This window comes from Adiantum capillus-veneris, chromosome 18, assembly GCF_014529385.1.
Source record: "Adiantum capillus-veneris isolate H3 chromosome 18, ASM1452938v2, whole genome shotgun sequence".
NCBI lineage: Eukaryota > Viridiplantae > Streptophyta > Polypodiopsida > Polypodiales > Pteridaceae > Adiantum > Adiantum capillus-veneris.
This window is the reverse complement of record NC_140948.1, coordinates 141,106,252-141,128,210: the sequence shown is the minus strand read 5'-3', so window position 1 is coordinate 141,128,210 and position 21,959 is coordinate 141,106,252. Positions and strand designations below refer to the sequence as shown.

The following is a 21,959-nucleotide window of genomic DNA, read 5'->3' as shown; positions in this document are numbered from 1 at the left end:
GAGTTGCCAGCGTCGAGATTTTACGAAGGGCTGCCAGCGTTCTGTGAGGATTCGCCAGGCTGCAGCCAGTGCTTGGGGAGGTATGTTGAAGAGGCGCGGTTGCCAGCAGGTCATACGCCAAGGGGCACGGCAGCCAGCAGATCATACGCCAAGGGGTGCGAGCACGTAGAGGCACGCCGGGCGGGAAGGGGTGCGAACACAAAGGGGCAGCCAAAGGTTACATCCCGCGAAAGAGCAACAACAGGGCCACCAACATCACCATCCACGTGTACTACACCTTTCTTTTGCTTCCATGTAACTCGGGGAAGGGGGGAGAGGGTAGTGGCGAGGGTGAGAGGCTCACAACCTTCGGGTCTCGGAAAAAATTTGCTCTAATACCACTGTAAGGATTCTAGGTACTAATCCTTAATTAAGTACTTAAACTCATGATTAAGACTTACGAAACTTGAACTGAACTCAGAAACAAGACTAAGAAGATTTTGTGTTTGATTGATAGGACTGCTTGAAACTGAGTACAATAGGCTCCTTATATAGGAGACGAAGAGACACAAATGAAAAGACATGTCTCTTGGTGAAGAGACATGACTTTAGACGCAAAGACACATCCTTTCGACGAAGAGCTGCAACCATTGGGCAAGAGTCGCAACCGTAGAGCGAAGGGGTGTGACTAGTCGTCGAAGGAGTGTGGCTTTTGGCGAAGAGGCACGTCTCTTGAGCGGAGGCTCGTGACCATCCAAGCGTAGGGGTCCTCCTTGGCATGGCACTTTGCGTATCTGCAAGTAGGAGTAGATGTATTGTTGTTAACATAGTCACAATCGTGACACTATGTGTATGGGGACAAACTACTTCATGACAAGGGTTCAGTTCAGTTAGCTTAGGAAGTGTTCTGGCACTTTTGTGAGTCTGTTCGCAGACCGTGCATGTCCAGGCACTTAGAGTAGATGCATATCCTCTGGTTGCACATAGCATGATCATCAGCAATACCATCAGATTCCATCATGAGCATTTTACAGTGCAGAAAATCTATTTTTCTTATTTTAGTCATTTTTCACTATTTATTATTAAGTGACTTTGTTGGGAAACTGGGTAGGGCAATTTGACTAAGGCAGTATATAAGAAAAGCTAGCGCTGGGGGTTTCTGGTAGGGACCAGGTGCCTGACAGTGCACCTTCTCAGTAAGACTCCCCGGCAGGCAACCTGGCGTTTTCCAGCCAACAGACCAAAGACCAGCCTAGCGTTTTTCATCAAGGACAGCCCAGCGTTTTGCAGACAGTAAATCAAGCCTGGCGTTAGCAGATTTCCACAGTAGGATCTATAGCGTTTTTGCATTAGACATCAGACCAGCCCTAACGTTTTTGGAGCAACATTTCAGCCTAGCGTTTTGCAGATTCCCGACGTCATAACCATTTTCAGTTTTAAGCATATAGACTCCGCACCGCAGCCCCTGAACCTTGCAGATCTCACCTTCCCGCAGTAGATCCTCGCCGCACGGTCAGATGAGCAAGAGTTTGTAGATTCAGCCCGCTATTTGCAGATTTCAGCATCTGCGTTTTCAGCGCATCGTCGTCGCCGTCGTCATCAACATAGAGTCAGAATTCAGCAGATACAAGATTTGCAGGTTTCAGCCGTAGCGTTTTCAGTTTTCAGGCTGTCGTCATCCTCATCGTCGGCAAGTCCTTGTAGAGATTTGTGCAATCAATAGTAGACCGCTCTCCCCATAGAGAGTGGGGCCTTCGGAGGAGGGTTTGACGGTGTCGTTTTCTTCTCTCTCTATCTCTCAGTCTCAGCACCTTCATTCACAGTGTTGCCACTTTGTTTGTGATCATTTGCACTCTCTCACTAAAGGAACGGAAGGCTCTCCCTTCCGTAAGTAAAAGGAAGTCTTGAGCACAGTTCGGAGCACTCATGTTGAGCAAAGTTCAACATTCACATCCGTTGCACCTTGCACATCTATTGCATGACTCTTTATAGGGCGGGTTCTCACTAAATATGTACAATGGAGCCATATCGGCTTATGGGAAAAATAACTACAACACTCTGCAAAAATAAATGGCCGAGAAGTATTATTTTATTGTTGGCGTCTTCTCCTCAGTTCCCAGAGTTCCAATCTACATAGCATCAACTACACAACATCATTCACTATTAGTGAAAATAAAAGACAACACACTATAACCATCACACGCCAGCTATCCCAATTGTAATGCTAACCACATACAACAAGAGATTGCCCAATATTGTAACAAAAGTAAGATATGAATTAAATGTATTATGTACTCAGGAACTTGTGGATTATTCGAAACTTGACTTCACATAGAATAGATGGAAACCACACTAGCGAAAATTCGTCTTTAAAGAAACTTAATTTTTTAAAAACGTTTCCTCAAGACCTTTTGTGGAAGAAAACGGGTTCCCTGGCAATTATGCCTGTGAACTCTTTGCTATGTCAGAAGTGGTATTGGATGATGGATGGCGGCGCTGGTGCAAGTTCACTTCCCTTTTGCAATGGGTAGCCTTCTAGAAAGGACGTAGACAACCTCTTAGAAATAGTATGACCAGCCGATACAACACCATTTAGATGATCACCTCATTAAATCTTGTCCGTGGCCAGTATCTCCGCAAAACGTCTTACCTGAAACACCTCTACTTACATATATCCACATGCATGCAAACATACATAAACATGGACACACATATGTGCACACATATGCATGCATGCAGCCTTGCACAATACATACATTTAGACATATAGCCAATTTTTTTTATAGAGTTCACATCTTCGAGTTTCTCCCACAGAAATGCAGCATACCATGTGGTGATTATTTATTAGCTGCCATCCATTGCCATCATCTCCTCTATCTCTTGCTGCCATTGCTGCTCAGTATTCGGTCCTTCTCCTCCGCTGAAATCGGTTATTTTTCTCTTGGTGATTCTTACTACCTCTGCATATGGGATTGCCTTGTCGGGCTCCTTGATTGGTTTTCTGTATGATGGACCCGTGCTGCTCTTGGCATGTTAGACGCTTCTTTTTGACATGTTCCTCTCGATGTGGGATATTTTTGGCATGTGGATGCCTGCTTTAGTATTTTCCTACATATTGATTCTTCGTGGTTCTCTAGCCTTGCCTCTCTTTGGTGGAGCTTCTACCTTGCTTCTCCTTGGACTTATGCCTCCTACCGCTATAGTTTGGATGTACCTATGCAACCTTGATCAGGTGAAGATCTTATGGATGATTCCTGCTTTGCCCATCTGGCCTCGTCTCATCCGACAACACTCCGTTTCTCAATCTCAGTGGTGATTGTCACTGATGGACTATTTTTGATGCTCATTTTTAGCCTCTTCCTATGATTTTTCAGCAACTTGTTCCGTAGTTGGCCACACCATTAGCTTCCTTCTTGTTCGGTGTCATCTCAGCCTTTTGTCATTGTCATAGTGGTGCTATGGGGTTCTCATCACACGTGGGGTTCACCTTCCACTCTTCCTGCTTACACGGTTTTCATCACACCGTGGTGGCCCTTGGTTGTGGGTTGGCCTCCTGTACACGTGCTGTACAGGGATTTCAGACACACACAGACCCTAGCATGCAAGCAAGGGACTACTTTACTTGTTGCTGATACACAAGGTCATGTTTAATGCTTTACAATTAGCTTCTGTCTTGCAGGCTCAGCAAGGGAGGGAGAAGTCGACGGTGGAGGAATGAGAGATGAACTATGCTATGCACTATTAAAAGCATCCATCAAAAATCAGCAACGGCAATTGGATAAGCTTGAAAAATGTAGTTTCCTGTCTAACGTCGTCAGTGCCCAATAGTGGCATTCGAGCAAGGGACTACATTACTTGTTACTGATACACAAGGTCATGTTTAATGCTTTACAATTAGCCTGTCTTACAGCCTACAGATTCAGCAAGAGAGGGAGAAGTCAGCGGTGGGGGAATGAGAGATGAACTATGCTATGCACTATTAAAATCACCCACCAAAACGGCAATTGGATAAGCTTGAAAAGTGTAGTTTCCTCTCTAATTGGCAATAGAGAGGCTTTTGTTCTCAATGTTTCTCTCATTTGATCCTTTGATGACGGAGTCCTTAAGATTTGGGCAAAACTCTTGAGGGCCACACACGTCTATTGGCAATGCCTCTTTTCAGTGTGATTGGTGCTGTGAGAGCTACAACTCTGAATACAAGACACAAAAGTAGGACAACAAATCAATGGCTATGGAAAAAGCTCAAACAAGGGAAGATTGTAGTAGCTATGTGCACAAACAAGATACACTCGTGAACTCACGTCGCCTTCTAAGTTACTTGGGGTCATGTTCAGCTTGTTTTTTTCTATTATTTTAACTATCAGATGCCTTTTGAGATGCTTTGCTAACGGCTTTCTGGCAAAGGGTCTCAAAAGGCATCTGATAGTGAAAATAATAGAAAGAAACAAGATACACTCGTGAACTCACGTCGCCTTCTAAATTATTTGGGGGACCATGTTTCATGTTCAGCTTGTCTTTTTGTAATAATGTCACTATCAGATGCCTTTTGAGACCCTTAAGTAGGCTGTATAGCCTCCATGCACTTGTGTTCTAGGCCATGGATGAGACAGTAAGTTATGTTCTTGTGTGAATGTGCACCATTCTGTTTTTGAAACCGGGTGCAAGGTCATGTTTTTGGGATTTGAACCATCGAGTGATCTACGCTTTCTGCAATTGGCATCATTGGGGGAGCCTTGTGCTGCCTTTTTGTAGAGGCGAGAGTGCAGTGACCTATGCACTTGGTATTGCATGATGTTAATCAAAGTGTCCAAGTTCAGTCACTGTTTTAATATCTTGTTTCTCAATGTGTCAGGAAGAAACACTGTCGCATCTTAAAGAGTGGCTTGCTGATCCTGCCTTGGCAAGTAACCCAATCCTGCAGCTTGTTGGTGGGACTGTATATGTGCACGAGCAAGATTATAATGAAGCCCTGAAATATACACACGGTGGACAAACGTTAGAGCTGTAAGTAAGCACCGCAAGCAGATGGTGTAGGTTGAAAGCTTATCACTTGTATGGATTGTTGTGCTTCAGTTTTGTGGGTCCCATGTTCTACTGAAATGGAATCCTTCATAGGTCGGTATATACACAAGCGCAGAATAAGGAAGCTTGTTTGTGATGCAGGTGTGCGTTGAATGTACAAATATACCTGAAAATGTTCAGGAATGATCATGCCGAGAAACAGTTGAAGTCAATGCAACATATTGATGAGGATCATACTCTAACACAGCTTGCCAATGCTTGGCTCAATTTAGCTTTGGTATGACATCCCCCTCCCCCACCCCCCCCTTTCTTTTGCCCCCCTTTCTTTTGAAAGAGGTTTCGTATGGGCCCTTTTGCTACTGCATTGGTGCTTGCTTCACGTGGATCAATGTTTCTGATGTTTGGCTGTAGGGTGGTGCAAAAGTCCAAGAAGCATATTACATATTCCAAGATTTCTGCGACAAATACGTGCAGACACCGTTGCTTCTGAATGGGAAAGCTGTTGCTTGTATGCAAATGGGGCGTTTCGATGAAGCAGAGCAAGCCTTACTAGAAGCCTTAAACAAGGTGCTACATCAGTTGCCACGGCCCATGCTAGGTTATACAGGGGCTTATTGCTGAAGTGTATTATGGTTATTAATGTTGTGGGGTTGTTCTCACCAGGATGCCAAAGATTCAGATACATTAGCAAACCTAGTCGTCTGCAATTTACATCTGAGCAAGCCAACTAGCCGCTATTTGAGGTGTGTACAACTTGCTCAAGTGCATGCTTCTGCTGAAATAACAATGTGGCAGTATTGATTTCTCACACAAGTCTCCTCTTTTGTCCAGTCAATTGAAGATGTCATTTCCTGACCACTCATTGGTAAAGCGAGCAAGTTATGCAGAGGCTGCTTTTGACAGAGCTTTGCAAGCAATTGCATAGAGGCTTACATTCAGAGTCCGATTATGAATCAGAAGCTAGCTATTTGATGTAGCTTCCGTTACTTGATGTGGCCCATTTTTTGAGGGGTTAGAAGCCTAGTGCAGCTTTTTAAACTACTCATGTAAGGTTTCTTTCTTGGATGCAATTGAATAGCCTCTGATTATCTTCTACATAAGTCGCCACTGCAGTAGCTTGAATGTTGTGAATAATTGTGCATAGTAGAATTTTGGCTTAAAAAAACATTACTGCAAAGCATCTACTTGCAGTCTCACAAGTGAGCAGATTTATGCGTAGTCCAGGGTCTACGCACTGAAATGCAGTTAAGGTGATCTTTCGCTCATGCTGCACTAAACATATCTGGAGCACTTGCTCGTAAGCAAATAGAGTGTATTTGGAATCAAATGAACACCCAACCGCATGGTCCTTGCTTCGGCTTAACGAATATGTTGGGTCATTTAGACATTTGGTGCCTGAAGTGATCCTTCTCAAGAACAGATTGTCCTATTGTGACATTGCCAAATTCATGACACTGTTTTAGGGCATTTTCATGATTTTGTATTTAGGTGATATTTTACTGAAGTCCGATACATTTCGAAGTGTCGTTGCAGAAGCCATGCTATGTTCTCTAAGGGTAAAATATTAGGTAAGGGGCTAGTGATATCTCTACCTTCTCACCACATGTATCAACCATTTCACTGTTGGAGCTTCATTAATTCATCTTCTTTCAGCACGCCTCGTTTTTTGCTCTTGTTTCCTTTGCATACCGGCTCTTAATATCCTTGCATCCTTGCTTCCTGTGAAATCTGTGATAGGCCTTGGGAGACATTTACGACTGTTATATGAGTTTATTTATGTAGCTTTCTAGCAAAGTTAAGGTGGAAGCTTGAAAGATATGATTATAGATCAAGATCCAGTATTTAAATGAAATGAGGCCCTCAATGTTAGATACTGGTTTTTCGGAAGAGCAATTTTACGATCGCGTGTTGAGAGAGAGAGAGAGGGAGAGAGAGAGTGTCTTTTAAGGAAAAAAGAACTTCCTAAATGTGGGTTGTAATTGAAGTGATTGTGCACCTATTGCTTTGTTGTTGGCAACGACATGAAGATAGGTCAACTACGTGACATGGATCTAGAAACCTCTGAGGACGAGTTTTCTAGTGACTCTTCAACCACTTCAGAGGAGTCAACAATGACCGAAGAAAGCGACAACACCATTGAGGTGCTGGGGATCATTCTCAGGGATCCTAAGATGGAGCAACTTGATGCATCATCATCAGACCAAGTGCAAGCACAAATGTTTTGAGAGATTCAACAATAGCTAGAATGGATGCCGTAGTTGAAGCTACTTTAACCTTTTCAAAATTATGACGTTGCTCTTACCTCGAAGTGAAGGCTTTGCCTTAATTCTTTCATTGGTTTGCCATAAGAACCGGTATCTTGCAACAGTCTTTGATAAACACATTGATCTTTGGTTGGATCCAATTCAAGATGAACATAAGAGATTACATTTCCCAAGTAATTGAATTTTAAGGAAATCATGGTTGTTGAGCTTTGCATAAAACTTATGCTCTTGTAGTAGATCAAACATCAACTTGAGGTGTCTTAGGTGGTTGTCTTTGTAGGATTGTAGATCAAATATCATAAAAAAAAACAATGATAAATTTCCTTGAATATGGTTGGAGCGTATTGTCTATCACGATCATGAAAGTTGCAAGAGTTCATTAAACCAAAAGGCATGACTAAGAACTTGTAATGGATAGATATATGAAAGGAGTCTTGGAATATTTGCCAAATGTATGCATACTTGATGAAAGGTGGATCTTAAATCTATTTTAGAGAAATACCGAGCTTCCTTAAGTACTCTTGGGTGAGGATACTTGTTCTTAACAATTACTTCATTTAAGGTATGGTAGTCTATGCACATGCGCATAGAATCATTCTTTTTTTTTACCAATAAAATTGGTGCTGTCTTGTAGAAGAACTTGATTGGATGAAACCATAGCTTTAGTAGTGGGTAAGTTGCGTCCTACACCCATGGACTTCATGTAACTTAGGTTGTAAGGAGACTTAAGTAGTGGGTAAGTTGCGGTCCTACACCCATGGATTTCATGTGACTTAGGTTGTAAGGAGACTTACTTATAGGTTCGTCACCATGAACTGTGTCAATGCCATGTTGCACTTCACGTTTTGGTGGTAGCTTTGGAGGCAAATATTGAGGGGAAACATCCTTGCAATTGTGTAACGATTGTTGGTGGAATAGTTGTGCTATGTGCTTAGAGACATGTGTCTAAATGTGTTTATGAGTAGCCATAGAAAAAGAATAAGAATGCGGGGTTTAGTAAGTTGCTTCATGGACACATTGTCATCAAAACTTAAATTCGATAGTGCACGAGACAATAAGTAAGACAGAAAGACTTCTTTATTTTATTGTTGTCATACGACTTTGAAAGTTCTATAGAACATATCAGTGTAGATTGAGGTGCATCGTGTTCTCCTATCAACAACACATCTTCCATTGGCAAAGAATTGAAAAGAATTCTACGCATAGCTCTTACCGAAAGAGAATTGAAACCATGTAACTATTTGCTATTAAGGACCACATCATTACGACTCATGTTCATCACTTAAAAATCAAAGTGCATGAGGTCTCCTTAAATTTTCAAAGGCTTAACCTTCGTATCTTACACCTCCTTGTTGTTCGTATTCATAAGGAACACAACATAGCGGTGTGACCTTGGAGTGTGTGGTAGGTTAAGCTTCTTAACCAGCTTGTAATTCAAGAAACTTTACGTCGCATCATTATCAATCAAAATATGCACACGTGTGCCTTGAATAGTGCCATGTATAATCATAAGCTAATGAGGTATGAAGGAAGGTTGCCACAACCCAATAGTCAATTAATACTCATGGAGATCTCTTGTGTGAGTAACCGCCACATGAAAGTACTTGAAAGAGGACTTTAAGGGTAGTAATTGCACTCTGTTTAAGGCCTTGCCTTTTCCCTCATTATTTTTGTAATAATGGAATTTTCCTTTGTGAACCAATCATTCTGTTCATACTTTCCAAGGCAAATGAAGGAGAACCACTCTTTCTTGGGTGTCTCAAACTCTTTGTTTGAGAGGTCCTTGAAGCTCATCTTTGAGGATTCTCTTGTAGAAGTAATTGATTTTTTTTCTTGCTAGATACTGATGAATGTGCAAAGGATTGCGCAAGTATCTTATTCTTTTTTTTTGTTTGCTCGTGTCTTACGGAGAGTATTGGCACGGATTTGTGCATGCTTAATAGCTTCACTTAAAAGTTTTGGGTGATGTGTTTCAAACTTAGTCTCATTTGTGGATCAAGTCCATGGATAAAGCCTCCCACACCTTATAAAACTCATTAATACCTTCCAATTTTAGAATGATCCTTCTGTAATTGGCTATGTTCACATACTCATTGCACACATCCTAATTCAGATCTTGCTTATTATGTGGAAAAAATTCCTTGTGGAATGCAACATTGAAAGGTGCCCAAGTTAGCTCATGAGGCTCTTTTAGACTCATCCTCTACTTGTAGGTGTTTCCCATAAGAGATAGACTAGTCTCTACCTATTTTTCCTATGTATGCCTGAGCATGTGAGTATTACTCCACTCACAGAGAAAGGTGTTCACGGAATGCTTATTCCACTTACGCTCTTCCTCCCTATAAACTGACGGTGTTATGTTCTTAGCTTATTACCAACATCAATGGAAGAGGAGGGAAGCACACCATTAGGTAGTGTATCGGTAACAAGCGCATCGGGAATTCCTTGAGAACTAAGCCCTTGGGTAGAAACCCTTGAACATCCTTACCCTTTCTCAATAACAAATGGAATTGTAGCACCCTCTGCAGCCATATTTGCCATAAATTGATTCAATAATGTAGTTAATGCAATGACATTTGCATTCAGTGAGGCAAAATTATTCTCTAAGGTGGTTTTGTATGCAAACAAGCAATTAAAATCATGATGAGCAACCAACCCATGATCACTAGCCGATGGTGGTTCCTTACCAGCATGCGTCATAGACACGTTGAGAGGGTGGTTGTCGAGTAGAGGATTGATGCTCGCACTAGAATTATGTTGTGCTAGAAGATCTTGTATCATGCTAGGCATGCATAAAGTATTAAAAAAATGGGGTTTACCTTAATCTAACATATTTTTTTTTTGGCTATTTTCAAGCTTTGTGCACCGCTTGAAATCCATATGCACTTTATCTTTGCACATAATACCGATTCCTCTATGTTCGAGTGCTGATCCTCGATCCTTTAGCTTTGCAGATTCTTGCCTAACGTCAATTGAACTCCAATTCGAACTCGAATCAAAAATCTAATACCAGTTTGGGACCGATGAAATATTCTAGTTTCGTGCATATTTTGCAGATTGTAGAATCTTGCTCCTTGCTTGCTTGATCAGGGCTTCAATGCCTATAAGCTATAGTACTTTCCAAATCTTGCAAGAGACACACCCTTGTTGAGTGGGAGGGGGCCCGTAAGATGGCCCCTTGGGTACCTTGTGTGTCTTTCTTGATCTTGAGTTCGAACACAAGCTCCACTTCAATGGCATGTAGACGGCGAAGCCAAAGAGAGAGAGAGAGAACTATTGCACCCACTACGTCCCTCCTCTGAGCGTGCCGCAGGAACGTGAATTGCTCCTTTTTGCTTACAACCTCACCAAGCCCACTGGATCACAAAATAGAACAAGTCGACTAAGTGTGTGTGTGTGTGTGTGTGTGTAAGCTTTTGCCCACCCTCCTCAAAACTCCTTGGCCAAATATCGTTGCAAAGCATGCAAGATCCCTACTTTAAGGAGACTCCATGCCCCCTTTTCTCCTTGGTTGTTGGAAGATTCTAACGACAATGAGGGCCAAGTGTGTACCCAGAGCAATTTTTATCTTTGTAATCCCGATTGATTGTAATATTTTTGCCAAAACCCGTACTTGCTATCGTTTTGTTATTCTAAAGACATCAATATCATGAGCCTAAGATGTAATTTTTGTTAATATTACGACAAATTCAACCTTTGTACCATAAACCCGAAGCCAAGGTATAAAAGGCACTTTGTAAAGGTTTTAAGAGGCATTATTATGAATAAAGCGAGCAGATAAGGTATTTTGTACGTTGTGTGTCTCCTCCTTTCTACTATAAGCTTATCTCTTTGCATTGCACTACACGGTTGTCGCATCTGAATTCCGAGGGCAGCATTGTATTTGTCTCATTGAGCTCTATGTGTGGATACCTACATTGTATGCGCTTTGTGAAAAGCGAGCAACAACTTTTGTAACCCTGTACGTGACATATCTCACTATAGGAGTGTTGTATTGTGATGTTGTCTATTAGACAAAGATTGTCGACACTTAGGAGAATGTAGTAGGCAAGTTCGATACTTGAGTTGACAACTTGTAATTAGCCTTCTAAAAAATATCGTGTTTTCTTAGTGTCCAAATAGTGAGCCTGATGACCCCATTTTGTTTCGAATAGCTTAAGGAAGTTGTAGATTGAGTTTGGAGTGGCGGGGAGTTGATTCGCTAGTGGATTTTCATGTGGATGTGTAAAGAATTTAGAGGAAAGATTCTAAATTTTTGGTAGATAGAATGCGCAATGAACGTCAAAGTGGATCGTACCGTATTCAATCAACATATTGAAAACCTCTTGGCATGCCTCCAACCCGAGTCACTTGCTTCCCAGGATTGACATTTTAGTCTTGGTTCTGTCTCTTTCTGAGATGTGATAGGTGTTGACGGTTATGGTCGTGAGACATTTGATATGAGTGATAGAACAAGGGAAATGAATTGCTATTAACCACCTGGGAATCTTCACTCGACTCTATGGCTGATCCTACTCGATGGAAACTACGGTGATTCACCGCAATTACAAGCCAATATGCACATTGATTTCCCAAGTTCAATGAAGCACATGGGCTTAAACCTTCCAAATTAGTATCGGTGGTGTTAGGAAGGATCATCTACAGTTCAAGATTGGTGGCAAAGCTTTATCACCATGAAAGGGTCTACGAAAGGGGGAGAATTGGCACCGGTATGATGCTTTTTCAAAATTTGTAGTATTCAAGTAAATTTTGTTAGGTTTTCTAATTTTTCTACCATTCCATGGGCTTTTTAGAAGCTCAACAAAATTTTAAAAATCTTTGAGTTTTCTTTGTTGCATATGCGTGAGTAAACTCAAAAGGTTTTTTTTGAGTAGGGTTTTCCCCTTTTACATGTATCTATGCATCTAATTGTTGTTAAGAAATAGGGTGTAGCTAAGTAGATATTAGAGTAGTTTACTTAATGGAGAGAGATAGTTTTCACACGAGCGAGAGAGAGAGAGAGAGAGAGAGAGAGAGCGAGAGAGCACATGATATACGTGGTTCACCCAATGTGGGCTACGTCCACGAGAAAGCAACCACTCAATGGCTTTATACTTCAAACTAGAAATTGGTTACACAGGGATTATACCCTTAATGGAACTCCCACCTTGCTTCACTCTCACCACCTCACACACACCTTGTTTCAATAACTTCAGAATGTAAATTGTGTGTAGAAGAGGCCTCCTTTTACAGGCCAAAAGGGTTGTTCTCTCTCATGAGAGGCAGCCGTGTGTAGCCGTCCTTATGTAGACAACAAGTCCGATTTGAATTCTCCCATGCGCCCATGTGTGGTCGCCCTTGAGAAGACAAATCCGCCTAGAAATCGACCATTGGCCATTGAACTTGGCCGCCGGCCAAAGACTTTTGCCCATCGGCCACTAGCCATTGACTACCGGCCACCGACCAGCCAATCAGCCATTTTCCAGTCACTTTTCGATCGTCGTTTGGCCATCATATTCCGACAAAAAGAGAATATTTCGACAAATATTTGATTTTTTGGCGAGTGTTTTTCTTACGCACGATGGCTTCTCCTCATAATGGGGGCCTTACAAATGTGTGTTTTTGAGACTAAAAGTTAACAATTGTAAATCAGACTCCATACTTAACACTTGTAACATAAGGATTTTTAGAAACTGCCCATATCATTGGCTACAAGGTGAGACCATATCACCTTTTACATGTATCTATGCATCCAATTGTAACATAAGGGTTTTTAGACACTGCCAATATCACCTGCTATGAGGTGAGACCACCCTCTGCATGGTGTGTTTCATTGATAACCACCTTTCATCCTATGGTTTTCACCTTGATTTTAATTTGAGGGGTTATAACACGTAGGCAGACTCCAATCATGGACAAAGTAATCTCCCCCTATCAATGTGGATTTATCAAAGGAAGATCGATTCATGAAAACAATCTTGAGGGGTTATAACACGTAGGCAGACTCCAATCATGGACAAAGTAATCTCCCCCTATCAATGTGGATTTATCAAAGGAAGATCGATTCATGAAAACAATCTTGTAGCAATGAGCAACATCGAGTATGCCAATTTCACTAAGCACGAATACATCCTCCTTCAACTTGACCTTGACAAGTCATATCACATAATAACATGGCCTTACATTGCACCTATCATGAAGGCGTTGGGATTGGGACGTCAAATGTGTGCAATAGTTCACACCCTTGGGGATGGTAGTTGTTTTGAGCTCCTCTTCAACAACAGGATGATGGGAATGTTTGAAGTACATTGCCATTTCCCCCACTACCAAGGTGTCTTTTCTTTTGTGTTGTTTATCCATAAGAATCGTTTGATAGGCTTCAGAAATACTTTCCAATGGAATAACTGATGTTCAAAATCAGAGAGACAAATGAATTGTAAGGGATTATTAAGGAATTGATCACAGTCACTCTGCTATGAAAGGGGAGGAGCACGTGCTCCTACCTTCTCATTTTACTATTTTTAAGGACTTTGTTAAATCTTTTCTTACATGAGACTTCCACCCTAAGTGGAGCAATGAGGTGTCTGAAAACTTTGCCTTTTAAGATAATCTCCCTAGACCAATCGATGGGGTCAAACGAGTTGTTTTTCATGAGTGATCTCAATCTTGATTTTTCAATGTTGCATTTAGAGCCCAAAGTAGGTGCAAATAATTGGAAGATCTTGAGTGCCCTTCTTAGAAATTGAGAATTGGTTTTTATGAAGAGCAACAATTCATTTGCAAACAATTTTGCTAGCAATTGTTTTCCCCTTGGTAATGAGAGCCCTTGGCATTCATAGCATTGTCCTCAAGCAAAGATACAAGGGGATGTGAGCCAATTGCAAAAACTAGTAGGGCAAGGGGACAACCCTCCCACTTGGGGTGCCTTCTCCATCGACCTCAACATCTGTGCATCAGTCATGGTGATCTAGAATCCGCCTCCCATGAGGTCAGACAACACGTTGCTCTCTGTTGCACATTGATGACCAGAGATCCCACCTCTTGTGAAGTATGGGTTAGCCCTTGATGGATTGGGATTCACAAAAATGGAGCCTTCCTTATGGCGGAAATCGGCATCAGATGTAGCCTTTGGACATCCACCAACACCCGATCTATGATCGGTTTGACAACGATGATGATGACATTATAGGTGATTGCCTTTGAGCTATAAATTGTTTATCTCAAACTTTTTTTGAATTGGGTATAAAATTTACCATTTCTTTGCAATCTTTTGGTCCATTTACTATTGGGTCTTGCCATCCTTTGATATGGCTATATGTTGACTCCATTTTATTTGAGAAGGAACATTAATCACCATTAGATAAATATTTGATTCTTATCACCCAAGTTGCTAACTATACCTGACCCATTGTTTTACTCTATTTTATAGGATCCTCTTATCTACTATTTGGCTTGAGAATAATGCAAGAGTTGCTTAGACTGATATAAAATTATGGTTGCTTTCCATTCCCCAAACACTCAGTTATTGTACCCATGGTGTGTATCTACCCTTGTCTACATGGAGCCTATGGGACATTGAGACGTGACTGTCATGTCTTGAAACATAAGTAACTTATCTTTATTAAATTTTTACAGTGGCATCTCTCACCATCATGGTGAAAGAAGTGTTTGCAAAGTTTTTTAGATGATCTATACAATGTCTTTCAAGAGTGTGTGCGTGCCTTTAGGTGTGAATGTGAGAAGAGTGTGTGTGTGTGGCTTCTTCTTCCTTACTATTTAGCTCAAGCATCTTCGGTTCCAACGAGGTCTCTATGCAAGAGACTTTTGGTTTGTTATCTTTCACAATGAATGCATATCGATCAAAATTCCGTATTCAATTAAGCAAAACCCACGGAGTCTCAAGTTTCAAATGGCATACATTCATTAAAGAATGCTTACAAGATTACTTTCAAATAATGAGGGGCGTGTTGGCCAAGAATCCATGCTTGAGGTTTAACTCTTATTAATCTATCTTATGGATCTTATTATGAGGTATTTTTTGAACACTGTTTTTATCTTCTCTTTAGAAAAAAATGTCTTTTGAGCAAGGTATCGTACAATGGGTCGATTTTTTACTCAAATGACAAGAAATGTGGTATGCTCTTGGTGCAAGAGGTTTATTTGGTCAATATGGTAGCTGAATGTCAGCTATTGAAAATGTCCCCTTTGCTTCTTAACACACAAATGACATGTGTTTTCTCATAGGCCCTTACTAGAGATTACCAAACGTTTATTAACCACAAGTGTCACATTTGGGAGGGGATTGACGATGTGCTGCATACATGGAATCAATTGCTTTTGCTTTTGGCTGCACAATTGGGAAAGTAGTTTGTCCTCTCAACATTGATGCAAACTCAAAATAGATTTTGTGCGTTGTGACAGAGAGCTTGCCTACTTCATGGCATACTAGTCAATGTTGGGTATATGGCTGCATGATTGTATGTGAAGATGGAGAAGATGAAGGAGAAGCTCAAGAGCACACACACATTAAGTAGTATTACTAGTGTGCTAATATATAGATAAGGCTTACCCTAGAATGACTAGCTTATATACAAGCCAGGGGGAAAGACCTCCTATGAAGGGAAAAAAGTGTCTTGATGATCTTAAGTGCTTTCACATAGATCACTACAGTAATTGGTACAGATTCCCCTTGGGAGTGATGCAATGCACATGATTTGGCACTCACTCATGGGGAAGTGTTTGACCCTATGTGATTAGTAAACAAAGGGGAGTAAGTCAAAAGCTTTTCCAAAAGCTTCGACCTTCTCACGAGGCAAACCTATTGTAAAAAGACAACTAGGGTTTTTCTGTGTGTGTAGTCACATAAGCTTATGTGTAGGCACATAAGCTTGGTGCATAGGAACATAAGCCAAGATAACCTCTCTTGTAGAGAGTCTCTCCTTGACATAATGATAATGCACCTCGATGTGCTTTGTGAAAGCATGGAACACCTCGATCTTTGCAAGTGCAAAAGCACCTTGACAAGATCGTGGTGACAGTCAATTGCCCAAAACCCAAGTCAATCAAAAGGTATCTCAACTGAATGCACTGAATAGTAGTTGTGAAAGATTCCTTGTACTCAGTCTCACAACTAGAAGTGGTCATTGTAGGATGCTTCTTGCTCAACCAAGATATGCATACTACCAAGCATGGAAAAAAAACACTAATGGACACATGACGTCATAGAAGCCAACTCAATTCAAGTCTCAAAAAGCATGTAAATTTGGTGCTAATGATCCCTCTTTGGGATAAAGTAGTCGCCCAACATAATGTAGGAGTAATAATAAGCTTGCAATTTTCAAGGAAGAATCTATGCACCAATGTCTCAATCTATTGACACAAAGCAAACCTCCATCCAAAGGATGATGTAAAAGCCCCAATGTGACATCTCCAAAGAGGCATTAAAATTAGTCTTAAATTCAATAATATTTCTTCATTTGTTTCAGTGAGAGACATGCCATCACATAGAGTACAATGATCTGTAAAACATAATCCGTATGCTTGACATATATGTGCTCTTATTTGGGCTATTTTGAAAACCATGTGTAGCTAATTTAAGCATGAACAATTTTATACAAAGCATGTGGAGCTTTCTTCAACACAATGTTTCTAAGCTTGCACACCTTATTTATCAAACAAAACCAAGATGTTACACGACATATACTTCCCTATGCAAATCACGGTTCAAAAACAGAGTCTTTATACCCAACTAATATACATTTCAACCATCTTGAGCTACGAAGCACAAATGCTATGAATGTTTGTCATACACAATAAGTGGGAGCTGAAGTCTCATAAAAAAATCAATGTTCTTCTCGTGATTATACCCTTTTTCTACAAGTCTAGGGTTGTAGCAATCCACAATACCATCATGCATAAATTTGAACGTGAAAACTTACTCAGTACCAATGGCCTTTTGACCGAGAGGAAAATTACACAAAGACCATGTGCCATTCTTCATAATAGTATCATACTCAAATTGTATTGCAACCAAGTGTAGGGCAAACCCTAGCCATAGGGGGTTTCCCTCCTACCTTTTCTCATGAGGCATACATGATACATGCCTTGATTGATGATACATGAGGCCACATTAAATTAGCTCATGCCCTTCATCTACAATTGGAGTTTCTCTCACTAGACACAACACATGCATCTCCAAACCAAGATGCCTCCTCCCACTTGCAAAATAGCATCATTGCTTAGCTCAATAGATAGGCTATCCCTTTTGGCTAAATAATCCCTGTGTATCAAGCTCTTATCTACCTAATGCATTGCCACTCTATTTGCATAAAAATTGAGTCCATCTTTTTAGCATTGTGCTTAACGTCCATGAATGCTACTAACACTCACACACTCTAACCTTAACCTCTACATCTGTTATCAGAGATTTACAATGGATAACCTAATTTCTTAGCCCACTTGGTATCCTAGGCATTTTATTGCTATGATAGATCAAGCGATCCTCTCTCCCCCCATTGCTTGATTAAATCATGACTTTGTTTTGGTTACTTTTTAGGAGTAGGCATCTTTCTTTTGATTGGGCCTTCCAAAATCATATGAGCTCAAGCTAATTTTAAATTTTTTTGAAGTCAATGTTTCCAAATGGATTTGTATCAACATGGCCCCTCACCAAATAGGCAGCTTCTTCTTCATGTTGCATGCCGTGTCCTCCACAAAGGCTGCTTTCAAGAGCTTATGCACTTTGTAGCAACAACACCAACTTGATTGAGGGTGTTCATCACCCTTGGCACTCGCAACCCTACAAGAGAATCCCCTCGACCATCTTTTGTGTGCCCTTGCTCACCTCTTCTGTAGGAATAATCATGGAGCATTCTTCGACTACTTGCAACCTTGTCAATCACCCTTGCAAGCTCTGGCTATTCTTTGCATGCCTCGACTGCTTAAGAAATTGCCAACACATTTTCTCTGCTGCATAATCCACCCAAGGCAACCCTATCAAAGAAGAGAGCACACAAGTGTGCCAACATCACTGGCACCACACGGATTACAAGCTTTGGCTTCAACCTTCCATCTTCTTGGGTCCCTTCTCAGCAGACAGTTTGATAGAGCCAATTCAAATTTGTTAATTGATTTTTTAAACTTAAAAACCTTTCAAATATTAACCTTCCAATTCTCAATAAAAGGTTCGAGAGAACCACAATTTACTATTGTCTATTGTTAGAGCATTGCTCAAGGGGGAGCATCATTTCCAATAGATCATTCCTATAACTCTATATTGCTCTTCTTTTATGCCCCACATTGTTATGGGTTAGACACTACCAAAAGAAGAGTCTTTGGTAAGATGTCCCGAGTTTAAAAGTAGGCAAGGAGTCTCTAGCAATATTCAATGGCCAAGGTTTTCATACATGGAAAGCTAAAGTAAAGGGGTACCATATGAAAAGAACTTGTGGGGAATAATGAAGCCACTAGTTGAGAAGGAGAGGATAGAAACTAAGGCAACCACTGCTAGGTATCAAAAGAGAGAGATGAGCAAGCCTATGTCATTCTCCTTATCTCTCAATGATAACTACATCCACTACCTAGAGGAATGCAAAACTTCTCAAGAAGCATGGCTCACCCTAGAAAGGCACTTTGGATCAAAGGCTAAAAGGTCTAAAATTGCACTAAAAAATGCAGCTTTATGCACTCACAGTGGAGCTAGGAGAAGACGTAGCTTCCTTAGTCAATAGGATGAAAAGAATTTGCACACAACTTATCTACATCAATACCCTATTGACAATGAAGGTAAATTGGATGTACTTCTCAAGGTTGGGCCGCCCAATAGTACCTTTGAGCATAGTGACGGTCCTTATGGAGCAGGATTGCATACCTAGCTTGAAGGACACCATCAATTCACTCGATTGTGAGAAGAAGAAGGACCCAAAGAAGGACACTGAAGGAGCATTTATGGTTTCATCCAACGAGCACAAGAAGTGTGGGAGAACCAATCTTGCTACAAAGGATTGCTACATGATCAATCCATGCAGTATTTGCGAGAAGACAAAACACCCACCTTTCAGATGTTTCAAGAAAGACCAAGAAGAAAATGAGGACCATGACTACCCCAATGAACCTTCTACTTCTACCACTTTTGGATAATGTCATTACATTGAGCACTATTTTGATTATGATGATGTTCTCTAGTTTTGAACTTAGGGAAGACGAGTGATCACCTTGTAAACCATGAGCTAATGAATCACAATGACCCTACATGACTCATATTCTAGAGTATTTCCCATGACTAGGCTTAAGGGGGTGTTCGTAGGTGGGTAAACCTTAGCCATGGGGTTGCCCTCTTACCTCCTCTCATGAGGCGTACATGCCTTTCATGACACACATCCATGATATATGATACCACATTTAAATGATCCCATGAACTTTATCTCTACTTGCAAATTCTCTCACTAGCCACAAACACATGCATCTCCAAAGCAAGGCTCCTCCTTTCACTTGCCTAGTGACACCATTGCTTAGCTCAACATATAGGCTTTCCATTTTGGCAATATAAACCGTATGTGTCAAGCTCTTTTCTACCTAATGCATTGCTATTCTATTTGCATACACATTGAGTCCACCTTTTGACTTGTGATTAACACCATTATGCTTAACGGCCATGAATGATACTAACACTCATCTACCCTAACCCTAACCTCTACACCAACCCCTTTTCTCAATTTTGGGCTTCATCAAATGACAAAGGTTCTTCTCATCATACATACTAGACAAACCCAAACCAAAACAATCTTCTATATGGGGAACATGAATGAGTACAAATAGACCAAGATGTATCCAATTTACTATTACACAAGGTTTACACTAGCCATTTTGGCATACCTCTAGCTCGATCTTTTTTAACCCTTTTCTCATCAGTAACATCTTGTATATATGCATAAAAAAGTGACTGACTTGTAACATCATCTGAAACCTGCTTAGGTTGCATGTGATGTGCCTCACTAAAACTTATGTTTGTACTCTCATCACTAAACGGATGCAACACCACATACATACATTCTTTGATCTCATATTTGTTCCCTTTCTAGGAAGGTTTGGATTATATCTTCCACAAAAACAATGTCTCGATTGATCAAGATACGCTATGTTTCTAGGCTAATGAAACAACCTATAACCTTTGCTTTCTAAATTGAAACCAACAAAAGTACATTTGATAGCCTTACCATCCGATTTAATGTTGTTTCTCAGGGCACCAACACATCATTTCATAGACATATCATCCCAATTCTGAGTTAGTGCTCATGCACCATGCAACCATATAAGTGAACAATACTTTGCTTCTTGCCATGCCATTTTTTTTTTTTTTGTGGGCCATACTCACAATTGTGAGTTGAGAGATATTATATTAGATAAAAAAGAATACGATTGCCCTCAAACCCTACATGTACCTTGGAGGGGCTAGGGTTCCAACAGAGGCTTGCACACAAACACAGAGGAAACAAAACCAACGATAAAGAACCTACCCTCTCAAGTGTTCTACGCAACTCAATGCATGAGTCCATTCTTTATCCTTGTTCACTGACCCTCTTCTTGCTCCAACACCATGGATGAGCTCAATGCTCATGCGCACGATATCATCAAAACAGGCCACAACCAGTTTGGCCTCAAAAATCCGAAGGTTTCTAGACTTCCAGACCTGGTTCAAGTAGCAAAATCTAGTAATTTGGGTGCACACCAAAATGGCGTAGCTTTGAAATCTATGCCTTGCCATGCCAATCTTAATATGGAGTGACAAATTGCAAACCTTTGGTGCGATGCCTATTTAGTGCATATGTAGCACACATGATAAACTAAAGCCAAAGTGCATGTGACAAAGGTTTGGTTTTAACCATACATTGTGCCATCTATGTAAGTGATTCATTTTGCATCTTGGTAATGCCATGTTTTGGAGACAATGAAAATTGGTGTTTTGTCCTGCGATGGCCCCGAAATGCATTGAATTCTTTAGATTCTACTCTCAATTTGGTCACAATGGAGAGCATCCATAGCACACCCGTATACATTTTCAACCATAAGAAAAAAATCCTTAAAGCACATAAGCACTTTGGACTTTGACTTAAGCGGATATACACACATGCATGCCTAGAGTGATCGATAAAAACCACGGAGTACAAGTGATTCTCAAAACATGGTCTATGCGTTAAACCACAAATGCGACTATGAACAAGCTGCAATCTACATAGAACCATTCTTATGAAACTTAGAATGTTGCATTTTGCCCAAAATACAACGTTCAAATATATGTTTCAATGGTGTTTCAAGAGAGGGCAATGAAGCAACCACATCATATTATCACAATTGTAACGAACTGGCAAATTCAAAAGACCCCAAAACGTGTCTGAATAGCCTTTGAGTTAAAAGTTGCGTAGGCATGGACAATGTGTATGAATAGAGATAAAAATATGTAGACAACCTTGCTTTGATGACACACTTTGAATGTTGTTTTGATTCTCAAGGTTTTCCTCTTTAACTTGCCAAGTCAAACATCTCTTGACAATTTTGGGTCATGCCATCCATAACATGGGTAGTCTAATGCCCCTCAAATTAGTTGAAGAATAATATATTGATTTTATTGTAATTTTTTAAGTTTCACAAATATATTGCCTCCAGACTGGACAGATGCTACTGCTCGCACCAAGCTGACTGGATATCGACATTGATGGA

At 40.7% G+C, this 21,959-nt stretch overlaps 1 protein-coding gene across 1 annotated transcript in view; it reads left to right on the top strand.

The window, feature by feature from the left end:
* The window catches only part of LOC147436538 (Coatomer epsilon subunit), a 53,856-nt gene extending 47,755 nt beyond the window's left edge, over positions 1-6,101 (top strand). Inside the window, exons 3-7 of the mRNA XM_086489410.1 lie at positions 4,832-4,983; positions 5,143-5,278; positions 5,413-5,568; positions 5,665-5,744; positions 5,833-6,101. Coding sequence (XP_086345536.1) covers positions 4,832-4,983; positions 5,143-5,278; positions 5,413-5,568; positions 5,665-5,744; positions 5,833-5,926 — 618 coding nt within the window. The 3' untranslated portion in view covers positions 5,927-6,101. The remainder of the gene's footprint in view (positions 1-4,831; positions 4,984-5,142; positions 5,279-5,412; positions 5,569-5,664; positions 5,745-5,832) is intronic.
* The last annotated feature ends 15,858 nt before the right edge of the window (positions 6,102-21,959 follow it).